This window comes from Rhincodon typus, chromosome 38, assembly GCF_021869965.1.
Source record: "Rhincodon typus isolate 14 chromosome 38, sRhiTyp1.1, whole genome shotgun sequence".
Classification (NCBI taxonomy): domain Eukaryota; kingdom Metazoa; phylum Chordata; class Chondrichthyes; order Orectolobiformes; family Rhincodontidae; genus Rhincodon; species Rhincodon typus.
The window spans coordinates 18,716,348-18,732,035 of record NC_063369.1 but is presented as its reverse complement, the minus strand read 5'-3'; the positions used below and the strand labels follow the sequence as shown (position 1 = coordinate 18,732,035).

The window sequence follows — 15,688 nt, the reverse complement described above, 5'->3', positions numbered from 1 at the left end:
ATGTGATGTTAACGCTGTGATGGTGACAGTGACAGAGCGACAGTAACGCTATGATGTTGACAATGATGATGTGATGTTAACGCTGTGATGGTGACAGTGCCAAGAGAGTGTGCAGGCTGCTGAGTGTAATTTACATCTCCTTTAACAACTTTTCTCCTGTTGTGGAGGATCATCAATTCCTGTCACAAGTGAGATGGTGAAAGACGCTGGAGATCATCAGGAAGAAATCAAGATGAAAGTCAAGAACTCAGGTACGTGTCCACATTTCAAAGAGACACCACGGGAGGGGATGATGGTGCACTGGAAAGGGGGCAATGACAGAAGGGTTGTGAAGGTTTTAATTTGGAGGAATGTGGAGGCTTGGGTGTGGGAGATGGGGGTGCAGATGTTAAATCTGGTCAAAAAATATTCCAAACCACCTGCCTTCACCATTCACTTCAGTGCAAAAGGCTGCACGCCCATTACCATGTAGTAATCACCCACTGAGGGTTAGTGGGGATTTGAGGAAAAGCATGTTCATCCAGAGGGTGGTAGGAGTCTGGAATACACTTCCTGAAAGAGCAGTAGAGGCAACCTCATAATCTTTAAAAAGTATTTGGATGAACATTTGAAATGTCACAACATTCAAGGCTGTGGGCGAAATGCTGAAAAGTGGGATTAAGTTTTTGATTTGATTTGCTTTATCATTGTCACAAGTACCTAGGTACAGTGAAAAGTTTTGTTTTGCACGCAGTGCAGGCAGATCATACTGTACAAAGATCATAGGACAATAGAACATAGCGATGAATACAAAATAAAAACTGAAAGAACTGCAGATGCTGTAAATCAGAAACAAAGACAGAAATTGCTGGAAAAGCTTAGCAGGTCTGGCAGCATCTATGGAGAGAAATCAGAGTTAACCTTTCCACAGAACTTTCACAGAATACAAAGTTACGATCACCAGGAATCTGTACAAAAAGCAAGATCAGCATTAGATTTGAAAGTTGAGAGATCCATTCAAAGGTCTAATAGCAGGAAGAAGCTGGTTTTGAACCTGTCAGTACGTGTGTTTAAGCTTTTGTATCTTCTTCCTGATAGAAGAGGTTGGAAGAGATTATAACCAGATGGGAGGGATCTTTGATGATGTTGGCTGCCTTTTCGAGGCAGCAAGAGGTGTAGATGGAGTCAGTGGATGGAAGGTTGGCTTGTGTGATGGACTGGGCTGTGCTCACAACTCTCTATAGTTTCTTCCGGGCAGAACTATATCAAGCCATGATGAATCTAGATAGAATGCTTTCTACGGTGCATCAATAAAAGTTGATGAGAGTTGGTGGATTAGTGTAGATAGGTTGGTGCAGACTCAATGGACTAACGGGCCTTTTCTGTGTTAAATGACTCTATGACCCTCTAGCTTCTTACTTGATGATGGAGAGCTCAGGGACAGCCCATTTGATTCCATGTGTATGGCCATGAGAAAGGCTCTGTGTCAGGGGAAACCACTCAGGAATTTGGCTCAGAAGTTGCCAAACTGATAAATTAGGTTTTTAACATCAATCTTTCATGTACCCACTTCCCCCAACCTCCTAACACCAGCTGGAGTCAAGCCTAATTGGCACACACTACCATACCCAAGTGCTTCTCAAGCCTGCACAGTGAGAGTGCTTGTTGAATATTCAGCCACAGTGAACATCACTGGAAAACAAATCATACTCAGGGGGTTACAGACTGCCAGCTACTCCCCATGCTTGCCCTACAGCATGAACCCTGAGCTCTCTTTCCATCCATCCGTTTGAGGCACAGTCTTCCTTTTTGAGTAAAGCCATGAAACCCATACACACAGGGGAAGTACATTGTTCTTGGAAAAAGGAAAAAACAGATTTAAGCGCTTGCCAAAATGTTATTGGCAGGAGGCTCTGGAACCTAAAGGACACAAATTACAAACAATTGCCAAAAGGTCTGTGGGAGGGAGGGATGAAGAGAAACTGACTTCACACAGTGAGATTTTGAGATCTGGAATGCAGTGCCAGAAAGGGAAATAAATGCAATAGTGACTTATAAATTGGGAGTTGGATGAATATTTGCTGGGGAGAGAGAAGAGGCTGAGGATGAGGAGTGGATTTTATTACATTTATCTTTCAAAGAGCTAGAGGCTCAATGGGATGAACAGTCATTTCCTGTGCAGAATCATTCTTTGAGATTCATGCCACTCTCTGAACCAGTGTAGTGACTAGGAATGCCATGCCTGACAAAATCTCCTTGATCTCCCAAGGGTGCTGAGGTGGATTTCAGTCCATTTAACCAAAGCTCAATGGCAAGCAGCTCGGCATCATGTATGTCAGACTAACAGAGCAAGGGATAACGATTCTACACCTCCCCACTCTGAGAAAAGGGCAGGAAAAGAGTTGGGTGAGCACCAGGAAGACTAATAAGTGTGGGCAGGTAGTGCAGGAGTCCCCTGTGGCCATACCCTTTCTCATAAGAAGATACCATTTTTGGTACTGTTGGGGGATGGCCTCTCAGGCAAAACAGGAAAAGCAGCCAGGTCAGTGATACCACAATTAGCTCTGTGTACAGCAGGGAGGGTTAAAGTGTAGGCAGTAGGAGACTTTATATTCAGGGACACAGATAGGTGTTTCTGTGGCTATGGGTCAGACTCCAGGACGAAGTATTGCCTCTTTTTGAGCGGGCACAAGAGGGAGAGCGTGAGCAGCAAAAGGTTATGGTCCATTTTGTGGTGCTAATGACATAGGCAGAAAGAGAGGTGAGGTCCTGCAAAGGGAAATTAGGGAGTTAGGTAGGAATTTGAAAAACAGAACCTCTAGGGTTATAAAGTCAGGATTACACCCTGTGCCTTGTAATAGTGAGGTGAGAAATAAGAAGACAATTTAGTTGAAGGTGTGATTAAGCAGCTGGTGCAGGAGGGAATGATTCAGATATCTGGATCATTGAAATCGCTTTTAGGTTTCGGGCAAGAAGGTTGTACCTGACCTTAAAACCAAGAGGGAGCTCTTATGGTTGGTAGTAGTGTGTCACTCTCTCTGGTCAGAATATCTTGGTTCAAGTCCCATCTGCTCCGGAGATGTGTTATTATATTTCTAAACTGGTTGATTAAAAACAATTTTAAATTAAAGGATTCACAATTAGTGCTGACCTGCAATTTGTAATCATCTATAGTTGTAACCTTAGAGTTTTGCAGGCAGCTCTCATGATCTCCTGACAGGTTAAGTAAAAGCTTATTGAGAGCTTACCATAGACTCTTAGCGTGGTTTCAAATACTGAGGAGGACATTCAGCCTATCGCATTTGTGCCAGATCTCTGTAAATTCAGACCCACCCCTCCACCTTTCACAAGGATGGAGTCAGACTCAGTAGTTCCCAGGTCTAGAGATGCAAGAGGCAGACAATGCACTCTCTATTCTCTTGATAACAGTCTGCTGTATTCACTTTGCTACAGTGTCTGTGGATCAGCTGCAGACATTTTACTGAGAGTTTGGCACCACTTCATTCTAGGTTGTCCTCTTCTTCATTGTTTAGTAGGAGCCCACTGCTCAACCTGATAGCTAGGCTGCATTGACAGATGAATAGCCAATTCAGTTCAGCCATATGTCACAAATGTTTGATGAAATCAGAGACTATTCTTAATTCAATATTGGGATATAGATTTACTCAGTGTATGCTTCGAATCCCTCGTCTGCTTTCAAAGGCAGCCAGTTTTGTTTACGTATGAATTAGGAATGAGCCATTCAGCCCCTCAAGCCTGCTTCACCATTTAATAGGATCATGGCTGATCTGATTGTGACATCACTTTTACTTTCATGTCTCTCCATTTTAACTCTGGACTCCCTTGTTAATTCATCTTTGGAGAAAAATAGACTTATTATGAATCGTCAGCATGGCTTAATGCAGGGGAAGTCTTGTCTCATAAACTTGATTGAGTTTTTTGAAGAAGTGAAGAAGATGATTGATAATGGTAGGGCAGTCGATATGTCTGCATGGGCTTTACTAAAGCATTTGACAAGATCCCTCATAGTAGGCTTGACGAGAAGATTAAATTGCATGGAATCCATGGTGAATTGGCAAGTTGGATACAAAATTGGCTTGGCCATAGAAGACAGAGGGGTGTTGTTTTTACGACTGGAGGCCTGAGACCAGTGGTGTTTTGCAAGGATCAGTGCTGGTACCTTGTTGTTTATATTGTTTACGACGCTGTCATCCCATGAATGAATAAAGGATACAAATGATTTGGATGAAAATGTAGGTGGTCTGATTAGTTATTTTGCAGACAACATGAAAATTGGTGGAGTTGTACATCTTGAAGAAGGATACAGCTCAGTTGGAAAGTTGAGTGGAGAATGGTAGATGGAGTTTAAACAGGACATGTTAGAATCATAGAAGCTTGAATAATAGAATCCCTACGTGGAAACAGGCCCTTCGGCCCAACAAGTCCACACCGACCCTCAGAGCACCCACCCAAACACATCCTCCTATAACCCACCTACTCTACACATCCCTGAGCACTATGGGCAATTTAGTATGGCCAATCTATCTAGCCTGCACATCTTTGGACTGTGGGAAGAAACCGGAGCACCCAGAGGAATGCCACGCAGACACAGGGAGAATGTGCAAACTCCACATAGACAGTTGGCTGAGGGTGGAATTGGACCTGGGTCCCTGGTGCTGTGAGGCAGCAGTGCTAACCACTGAGCCACTGTGCTGCCCCAAATGTGTGAGTTAATGTATTTTGAGAGGTCAAATACAAGAGGAAAATACACTGTAAATGGTTGGACCTGTAGGAGCATTGATATACAGAGGGATCTTTGGGTCACATACAGTGCTGCCTGAAAGTGGCAACACAAGTAGAGAAGGTGGTAAAGAAATTGTATGGTTTGCTGGCCTTCATCGATCAGGGCACTGAATATAAAGTTTGGCAAGTCATGCTGCAAATGTGTAAGACTACGGTCAGGCCACATTTGGAGTGCTATTACTTGTTCTGGTCACTGCATCGTAAGAAGGATGTGGAGGCTTTGGAGAGGGTGCAGAAGAGGTTTACCAGGAAGTTGCATGGTTTGGAGTGTATCAGCTGTGAGGAGAGGTTGGACAAACTTGGATTGTTTTCACTAGAGCATTGGAGGCTGAGGGGCAACCTGATAGAAGTACATAAAATGATGAGAGGCATTAATAAGATAGATAGTCAGATCTCTTTCCCAGGGATGGAAATGCCAAATACCAGGGAACATAGGTTAAAGGAAAGAGGGAGAAAATTTAAAGAGATGTGCAAATGAAGTTTTTTTACACAGAGTAGTATGTGTCTGGAACATGCTGCCAGGGGAGGTGGTAGAGGCAGATATGATAGCAAAGTTTAACAGCCATTTAGACAGACACATGAACGGGCAGAGAATAGAGCGTTAAGGACCATATGCAGGCAGATGGGTTTAGTTTAGAATAGCATCATGGTTGGCACAGACATGGTGGGCTAAAGGACCTGTTCCTGTGCTTTTCTGTTCTATGTTCTAAGGGCAAATAATGGGGATAGGTTGGCATCAGACAGGTACTGACCCTCTTCCTGCCACCTCAGATATTCAGTGGTGGATGAGAATGCCCATGGTTGACCTTCCTGATCCGTAGCCAATAAAGGCCTTTAGAAGTGAAAAGACAATCGCCTGAGTGCCTCCACCCTCCTGGATTGTAATTACTTCAACTCCAGGTGGGACGAGAAGGAGCCAGCCCTACCTTACTGGTGAACCTGGGCATGGGGGCAGGCTGTCTGTCTGTGTGGGGAATGGGTACAGATCCTCAATCTGCATAAAAAAATAAGAGTAGGAGTGAGTTATTTGGCCCATCAAGCCTGCTCCATCATTCAATATGATAGTGATCGATCTCATCTTAGCCTCCACTTTCCTGCCCATTCCCAATAACCCTTTAATCTGTTAGTAATTAAAAATCTGCTTATCTCCTCCTAAAATTTACTCAATGCCCCAGCATCCACCACAGTCTGGGGTAGTGAATACCACAGATTCACAAACGTTTGAGAGAAGTAATTTCTCTGTGTCTCTGTTTTAAATCTGCTACCCCTTATCCTAAAACTATGACCTCTTGATCTAGATTGCCCCTCATGAGGAAACAGCCTGTCCGTTTGTATGTTGTGAATCCCCTTTAGTATTTTACGTACCTTAAATAGATCTCCTCTCGTTCTCCTAAACTTGAGTGAATATTGGCCTAAACTGCTCAATCTCTCCTCATAAGACACACCTTTCATCTCTAAATCAATCTAATGAACCTTCTCTGAAATGCTTCCAATGCAAATATATCCTGTACCATTTCGAGGTCAAGACAGGGGAGGTACTCAAAAATCCATCTGGTGGTCACTTGTAGACATGGTCCAAGTGGGCTTTTTGGTCAGTGGTGAGGGGGGCTGTGACTTGCACATTATGGCGCCCATCTCTAAACTTTGAGGAGAATCGCTGTCCTTAATATCACAGCCAAGAACCAACAATTACCAGGGAACGTTAAAACAGCATCAAATTAAGGAGACCCCCAGTTTGGAAGAATTTTCTCCTGTCAGAGGGCAATTAATTTTTATAATTCTCCTTCCCAGAACAGTGTGGGGGCTGGATTTTTAAATATATTGGAGGCTGCATCAAACAGGCTATTAATCGATGAGGAAGGCAGGGATTATCGGGGAGCAGCCAAATCAGATCAGCCTTGATCTTTTAGAATGGCAGAGTGGGTTCGATGGGCTGAATCTGCTTCTCCTATTTCTTATGATAAGAACATAATAATTATATGGTTTAAACTGAAACACAGATTCAGGAATGCTTTGATGATCAATATGGGAGGTGGACTCTTGGATTTTCTGTTTATTTTTAATAAACCATGTTTTGTATTCTCTGGAATCATTTTTCTTTTTTATTAATCTGTACTCAGGAAGATAAAGGATGTTGGTGCTGAAGTCTTGAATTGTGTGATATGTGATCTTTGTTCACATTATTTATTCTACTCCTTTCTGACTGGGCATGGCTGTTAGTGTGGGATTTGATAAAATGGGAGGCTGGGCTCCTGTGGCTAATTGTGTCTGGGTCAGGGCTGCTCAAATTCAATGCAGACAGAGGTCCAAAACTGAACACCAGACACTCTTAAACAACATGCTGAACATAGAATTGAATCCCTACAGTGTGGAAACAGGCCCTTTGGCCCAACAAGTCCACGCCAACCCTCAGAGCACCCACCCAGACTCATCCCCCTATAACCCACCTAATTTACACATCCCTGAACGCTACGGGCAATTTAGCATGGCCAATCCACCTGGCGTGCACATCTTTGTACTATGGGAGGAAACTGGAGCACCCGGAGGAAACCCACGCAGACACGAGGAGAATGTGCAAACTCCACACAGAGAGTCGCCGGAGGGTGGAATCAAACCCGGGACACTGGTGCTGTGAGGCAGCAGTGCTAACCACTGTGCCACCATGCCACCCCCAATAGTGCTCCAACTCTCCCATAAATCCATCCATCTCCCCCCACCTCCCACCTCTGCACCCAACAACCCTCCTGCATCCATTCCTTTCCCTCACTTTCTCCCCCTCTCCTCCACCCACTCACCCCTCCCCAACCTAAACACCCTCTCTACCACCTACTCATAGAAACATGAAAAATAGGAGCAGGAATGGGCCATTCAGCCCTTTGAGCCTGCCCCACCATTCAGTATGATCATGGCTGATCATGCAATTTCAGTATTCCACTCCCACTTTCCAAATCACCAAATCTCTTTAGCTGCAAAGGCCACATCCAGCTTCCTCTTGAATATGTCTAATGAACTGGCCCCAACAAATTCCTGTGGTACAGACTTCTGCATGTTCACAACTCTCTGAGTGAAGAAATTCTTCCTCATCTCAGTCCCAAATGGTTTACCTCTTATTCTTAGACTGTGACCCTTGTTCCGGACTTCCCCAACATCGGGAACGTTCTTCCTGCATGCAGCCTTTCCCATCCTATACTTCCCATCTCTGCTCCCCTAACTAATCCTCCTCTCCACTCATCCCTCTCCTCATCTAATCTCCCTCTCTCTCATTCACACCCTCTCTATGCTGATCTCTTTCCCCTCGCCTCGCCATGTACAATTTATTCAACCAGTCCCCAGCCTTCCTCTCTTCCACACCCTTCCTCTTCCTTAAGTCCACCCCTCCCCCTCCCATTTATGAACACCCTCTCTCCATTCCCCACCCACCTGCACCATGCCCCCTCCCTCTTTCAGCTCCCTGTCTCTCGACCCCTCACCTTCTCTCCTTTCTACCTTCCCCTCTCCTTCCACATCTTCCTGTTCCTCATTCCCTTTCCTCCTCTCTCTCTCTCGCCCCGCCTACCTTTCACTCACCCAATATCTAAGCCCTTCCCCCTCCACATTCCCCCCTCTCACTACCCTACCTGCACTTCTGCCTCCTCCCCCTCAACCCCTCTTGCTAATTCCAGTCCCCCCTCCCTCAATTTTCCTCTTTCCCCTACCCACTCTTTCCCCCTCTCCTAACTCATCCCCACTTCCCCTCCTCCCCATCTGCTCACCAACTTTACAGGAGCATTTTGAGTCAAACAGCAGAATCTGGCGTGACTCATTGAGAGGAGTCAGGAGTTATGTATTTTTAAAAATGTTTCTCATTGTTCAGAATCCTGCCTTAACCATCTGGAACTCATTAAGCACGCAGGCCAGGAAGAGAGCTTCCCAGTTGGAGCTGAATCTAAATAAATGAGCATCAACACAGCTGAGAAATTTCTGAACCAGTCTTTGTAAAACCTAGTAGCTCGTTGAGTGGTGGGTGGTGGCGTTTTGAAGTGGTGACCTCCAGGCCTGAAGAGTAATGTTTAGGATTTGCGTGCAACATAGCAGTGTGTGAATTTTAAGTCCACTTAGCTTTTGAAGATGGATTTGAAATTATCACACCGTCCTGTGGCAGCGCAAATTCTCTTGATTAAGTGAAAGTGGCTGTGAGAATGTCCTTCCTTTCAGGAAGGGAGTTAGCCATCCTTACCAAGCCCAGCTTGTGTGTGGTCCAAGCTTTGCCTTCAGCAGGGTGTTTTACCAGGCGTGGCAATGCCAAAGTTTCTCCCATAGGATAAGAAACTGGGTGTGGATGTAGTGGTATTGAAGAATCCAACAGATATTTATTACAATGAACTATTTTGTACAAATGTAACATACCTCGGACACATAAGTGTTTGAGTTAACGTTATGATGTTACAACAGAGCAGGATGCTTACAGTAGAATGTCATGCTTCAAGTGATGTCAGGTAAGATGGAGTTTGAAATTGTCGTATGCTATGAAATGGTGATGATACCAGGAGCATGTCTGCTAAAGGTAGACTGACTCACTGACCATGAGAAATAGCATGATGGCATATGACTCCAATCCCAAGCCAACTTGCCTTACTGAAGAAGAGACTGAGCAAAATGTTCATTTGCAGCAAACCTCCACCACCCCACCCCCACCACCCCCAGCACAGTGGGATCACATGAATTTGATGGACTGAATGTTCACTTCTACAACAGTTATGGTTCTTGGCTCCATGGCCAATAGTAGTATCACTGTAGGATTTGAACCCATGTCCCCACAGCATTAACCTGGACCTCTCAGAATCATAGAATTAGGATAATGCAGGAGGACACTTTTTGGCCAATCATGAGGAGACTGACTATCTGAATGAACATGATGACTTAACATCATTTTCCTACCCTGAGCCCATAACACTGCAAGTGGTTCTATCCAAATAATCATCCACTGCCCTTTTAGAATGCCTCAGGTGAACCTTCCTGTACCACATTTCCAGGCAGTGCATCCCATGCCCTAACTATTCACTGGGTGATAAAGTTTTTCTCTCACTTCACATTTGCTTCTTGTCCAAAACATTTTAAATCTGTGCACGTTCGTTCTCGAAACTTTTACGAGTGGGAACAGTTTCTCCCTGTCTACTCGTTTACCAGCGACATTGTCAACTTGGGGTAACATGGTGTTATAATTGGGGGTATTGAGAGTAGCACAGTGGCTCAGTGGTTAGCACTGCTGCTTCACAGCACCAGAGACCCTGGTTCAATTCTACCATCAGGCAACTATCTGTGTGGAATTTGCCCATTTTGTCTGTGTCTGCTTGGGTTTCCTCTGGGTGCTCCAGTTTTTTTCCACAGTCCAAGGATGAGCAGATTAGGTGGATTGGCCATGCTAAATTGCCCATAGTATCAGGGATGTGCAAGCTAGGTGGATTAGCCACGGGAAATGCAGTGTTACAGGGGTAGGATAGTGGGGGTGGGTCTGGGTGAGATGCGTTTCGGAGGATTGGTGTGGATTCAATGGCCGAATGGCCTGCTTCCACACTGTAAGAATTCTATGATTCTAATTCCCCACCTGTCTCTGAAGTTCTGAGCTTGTAATATGCATGTGACACTTACAAGTGTGTCAAATGTGTCTGAGCTTTGTCAAATTTTCCCCATGCCTGACTCCCTCCCTGTAAGCATAGATCAGAAAGAATCTCCCATTTTCCAGCCCAGTCTGAGTCAGCTTATAGCAATAAGAGTACTTCTGTTTAGGAATACATCATTCCTGGGCCAGCAGTTATTGGAATAAAACCAACATGCAGGGTGATAAGAAAAAGCAAAAGAATGTGGTTAAGTCATGATGGTGATCTATTGGGCCAGGGCAGACAGTTGGAGACAATAAGGACAGCAAATGCTGGAAGCCAGAGTCTATACAGTGGCTCACATTCACACCTATAAATGCCAGTGCAGACACAATGGGCTAAACAACTCCTGCTCTCTAACAGTTCTCTGTTGAATTCTGTTTTTGCTACAAAGTCAAATATCTGGGAAAGCTCAGCGGGTCCTCAGTTGTGATGAAAGGTCAGAGACCAAATGATTAGCTCAGTTTCTTCCTCCATAGATGCTGCCTGACCTGCTGAGCATTGCAGCTTGCTTTTCTGCTGTTCTTATTTCAGATATCTGGGATCCGTAGTAGTTTGTCTTGCTAATTTGACCACTCACATTTCATTCAAAGGTTGCTCCTGTTGCTGTGAGGATTGACTTAAACCAGCCCATCAGTGACACTGTGGGAGTGTGTATTTATCTCCATTCCTCAACTTATATCTCTTTGGTTTTTAACTCCTTATCTTCCACACAGCTGACGATGCACAGCCGGAAGGAATACAAGACGCATCAGCTGGAGGTAAATCCTGTGGATTTGTGTTGGGCAGCAGGGGGAGGATGGTGGTGTGACCGAAATGGCAGTGAGAGGAGAAGTGGGAAGGGTGGGCACGAAGCTGGCAGGGGCAGGGACGAGATCGGGAGGGTTGCAGATGGGGAGGGTCATAACAGGAGACGAAGAGGTGGGAGTGGGAAGGCAGGTTGGGGAGGATGGGAAAGGGAGGGGAAGGGGATGGAATGGGAATTGGTTCAGCAGAATGAGAACAGGAGAGGGAGAGATGGGAGAGGCAGGAATAGGAGTGTGAAGAGCAGGGAAGGAGAAAATGGGAATGAGAGATGAAGGATGGGACAGGGAAGGCTGGGGAAATGGTGAAGTTAGGATTGGGAGAGGAAATGGAGGGAATTGGAGAAGGAGGGACAGGAATGAGAGTGGGAGGATGGGATAGTGGGAATGATGGGGAAATAGGGAAAATGGGATTGGGAGAGGAAGTGGGATGGAATGGAATAGGCAGGTATTGGAGACAGAGCGATGGAAATTGTACAATGAGAGCAGGGAATGGAAGTGGGAATGACAGTATGGGGAGATTTGAATGGGAAAAGAAGGGGAATGAATGGGACAGAGTCAGATAGGTGAGGATGATAGTGGAAGGGATATTGGGAGAGGAGTAGAACAGGTGAGAAAAGTTAGGGGTAGGAATAAGTATAGAGGAAAGGGATGGTGTATTGAGGGGACAGGAATTAGCAGTGGGAAGGGAACAGGAGAGGAGTGGGTTGGGACACAGTGGAAGCGAAAGGGGGGCAATTGGTACTGGGAGGAGTAGTGGAAGTGTGAGTAGGATGGGGAGGGAATATGGAAATGAAGGGGCACAGGATGGATTGAAGGGGGCACTGGGCAGGGTACATAACTGAGAATGATTTTACCTTGTTATGACTGATCTTCTGGAATTTTGGAGAACATTGTAATGTGGCATTGGCCTGGCTTCTTTCAGGGCCAAAGTCAGGAGGCAGCAATTGTAAAAAAATAATTCTCGGAACATGGAGCCAGGATGAGTTGATGTTCCCCAGTTCCCCATTTGACACATCCCATTCAAGCACCTTCCAATCCAATCCCTTCAACCTTCCCTGGTTACCAACTCCCATTCAATGACTCCCCCTCCTCACTCTACACTCTGTCCAAGAGGCTTCCTGAGGTCTGGGGTCTTGAATTGTAAACTGTCTTGCCTGACAAACTGCCTGAGTAGGCAGACAAATTCTTCCCTCTGCTAGATTTAAGTAAAGACTAACATCAGGAAGAGGCCAAGGCCGACCATTCCCCCCAGAAAGCTTTGGATTGGTTAGGATAATATTCACTGGCGTTTAGAAGAATGAGGGGAGATTTCACAGAAGCCTATAAAATTCAAAGGGACTAGAACAGAGTAAGCGCAGGAAGGATGTTCCCAATGATCATCGAGTCCAGAAGCAGAGAGTCACAGGTTAAGAACACAGGGTACGCCATTTAGGACTGAGATGAGGAGAAATTCCTTCACCTGGAGAGTGGTGAGCCTGTGGAATTCCCTGTCACTGAAGACAGTTGAGATCAAAACATTGAATGTTTTCAAAATGGAGATGAATAACATTCTTAGTGCTAACGGGATCAAAGTGTACGGAGAGAGAGTAAAAATAGGGGACTGAGTTGGATGATCAAGCGTGATCATATTAGAAGGCAGAATAGGCTCAAAGGGCCAAATGAACTTCTCCTGCTCCTATTTTCTATGTTTCTATGAGTCACACTTGCTCACAACAGGATTTTAGGGGTTAATCCTTAATTCTTGGAGATTACTGTCCTGGTGGGTTGGCAGTTTCTTGGTACAAACAATTTCGCCTGATATATTGCTGTAATGGAGTAAGGAGTGAAGCAGTGCTATGCGGAATATGAGCTCGTTCAGCTTCTTTTTCCTCTATAAGGAAGCATAAAGTAAACCTAAGTCAGGATGGAGTCCAGGACTAGAATCTTAGCTCAGCCTGACTGGCTGCCAAAATATTTTTTTTCCTTTTTTCTGTTTTGGAAAGCAAGAATTTGTTTCATTCTGTTATTTGAGGCCACAGAGATACATGACAATAAACCTGTGGGGAATTCCCTGATGTCTAGGACCCCTTTGTCTGGTGCTGCGGGATGTGATGTGACTGAGGCTTATAAGAGGTCACATTCCGTACTAGGCCTCAACTTGACATCATTCTGTATGTGACTTAGGTCCCAGTAGAGAGAAAAAGAGACCAAAATTCTTCTCTATATTTGTGAGGAGAACCAAACTAACACAAAAAAGTGCAGAGGAGAATGAATAATAGGAATAAGAGGTAGGGAGATAAATTTTAATAAAGGTGTAGACAAGTTTCTGAGGTCCGCAGTGAAGTAAATGTCATTTCGGTAGTCATGTCATTTGAGACTCCATTGGGAAGCTGGAACTAGAGCAATATAGGGCTGAGGGTTCTATTGCCCTTGAATCCAAGAGGGTCAAAAAAGATTTGTGGTATGTTACCCTAACCCTTTCTTAACATTTACACAGAAACGGGGCAGTGAATTGAAATGTGAGATGGATTAGGTAAAACAAAAGTAGATCTTCTTATTGAGACAAAAATGATAGCTGAAGTAAGAAAGGAGTATTTTTTAAAATATATCCTTTTATGGGATGAGGGTCACTAGCTGCGCCATCGTTTGTTCCCCGTTCCTAATTGCCCTGGAAAAGTTGATGTGCTGAAATTCTTTGTGTGTAGATATATCACAATCACATTAGGAAGGGATTTCCAAGATTTTGACCCAGTGACAGCAAAGGAACAGTGCCCTGTCTTTACCTTTGTTACTTCCTCAAAAACTCAATCAAATTTGTGAGACACAACTTGTCCCGCACATTGCTAATAAATCCATATTTTTCCCAAATCACAGAATCCCTACAGTGTGGAAGCAGGCCATTCTGACCATCCAAAGAGCATCCCAACCTAACCCACCCCATCCCTGTAACCCTGCAATTCCTATGGCTAATCCACCTACCCTGAACACTATAGCATGGCCAATCCACCTAAACTGCACATCTTTGGACTGTGGGTAGAAACCAGAGCTCCCAGAAGAAACCCACGCAGACACAGGGAGAATGTGCTAACTCCACACAGACAATTGCCCAAGGCTGGAATCAAACCCAGATCCCTGGCACTATGAGGCAGCAATGCTAACCACTGTGCTACAAGCTGCCCCAATGTGAGTAAATTCTGTCCCTAAGGATCTTCTCCAATAATTCCATACCACTGACGTAAGGATCACCAGTCTGTCATTTCCAGGATAATCTCTGTTGCCCTTAATAAGAGGAATAACATTGGCTATTCTCCAGTCCTTTGGGACCTCTCTTGTGACTAAAGCGGATACAAGGATTTCAGGCAAGGACACCCCCACCCTCCCACGCCCACCAATTTTCTCCCTCACCTGGCTCTGTATTTTGGGATAGATCCCAATCAGGTCCCGAGGATTTGTCTACCTTAATGCTTTTCAAAACACCCAACAACTCCTTTTTTATATTGACATGCTTTTAGAATATCAACATACTCCTTTCTAGACTGGTGTGAATGTATGTGAGTTGGTGGGTGAGAGTATGCTTGTGTGTGCACTGTGTGTGTTGGTGTGGGTGGATGTGATTGTGAGTAGGTATGTATTGATGTGAATCAGTGTGATTGTGAGTGGGTGTGTCTGTGTTGTGTGTGTTGATGTGTGTGAGGCAATATAAGTGTTGGTGTGGGCATGTATGTGAGTGTGTGTGTTGGTGTGTGTGAGTGTGATTATGAATGGATGTGTATTGGTGTGATTGTGGGGTGTGAGTGTGGATAGATGTGATTGGGTGTTTGGTGTGAGTGTGTTTGGATGTGATTGGTTGTTTAGTATTTGAGTGTGTTTGGGTGTGAGTGGGTTTGTGTAGTGTGGGTGGGTGTGAGTGTGGGTGGATGTGAATCTGAGTGGGTGTGTATTGGTGTGAGTGTGAGTGAATGTGTTGCTGTCTGTCTGTTGACATGGGTGTGTGTTGGTGTGGGTGTCTGTTGGTGTGGGTGTGTGAGTGTGTGTCTGTTGGTTTTGGTGTGTGTGAATGTTGGTGATTGGGTGTCAGTGTGGCTGTGTGTGGGTGTATGTGTGTTGGCATGGGTGTGTGTGTTGGTATGGGTGTGCATGTTGTTATGGGTGTATGTGAGTAGGTGGATATGCTGATGAACAGGTGTGTGCTGGTGTGGGGGGTTTGTTGGTGTGAGTGAATGTGTGTCGGTGTGAGTACAGGTGGGAGTATGTTAATGTGTGTGGGTGTGGATATGAGTTGGTGTGTGTTGTGGTGAGTGTGAGTGCGTATGTGTTGGTGTGTAGGTGACTGTGTTTGGATGTGCATGTGATTGGGTGTCAGTGTGGTTGTGTGTTGTGTGGGCATACATGTGTTGGTGAGTGTGTGCTGGTATGGGTGTGGATGTGGATGTGTGTTGGTGTGGGTGGGTGTGTATTAGTGAGTGTGTGTCGGTATGGGTGTGG

The 15,688-nt window shown here is 45.0% G+C and overlaps 1 protein-coding gene across 2 annotated transcripts in view; it reads left to right on the top strand.

Moving 5' to 3' along the window:
* LOC109912183 (C-type lectin domain family 10 member A-like) overlaps nucleotides 1–15,688 on the top strand; it is a 63,724-nt gene that overhangs the window by 12,283 nt on the left and 35,753 nt on the right. Inside the window, exons 2-3 of one of the 2 annotated variants that reach the window (XM_048617863.1) lie at nucleotides 168–251; nucleotides 11,135–11,179. In XM_048617863.1, the coding sequence (XP_048473820.1) occupies nucleotides 194–251; nucleotides 11,135–11,179 (103 nt within the window). In that variant the 5' untranslated portion in view covers nucleotides 168–193. The remainder of the gene's footprint in view (nucleotides 1–167; nucleotides 252–11,134; nucleotides 11,180–15,688) is intronic. The other variant, XM_048617864.1, reaches the window with a different exon arrangement.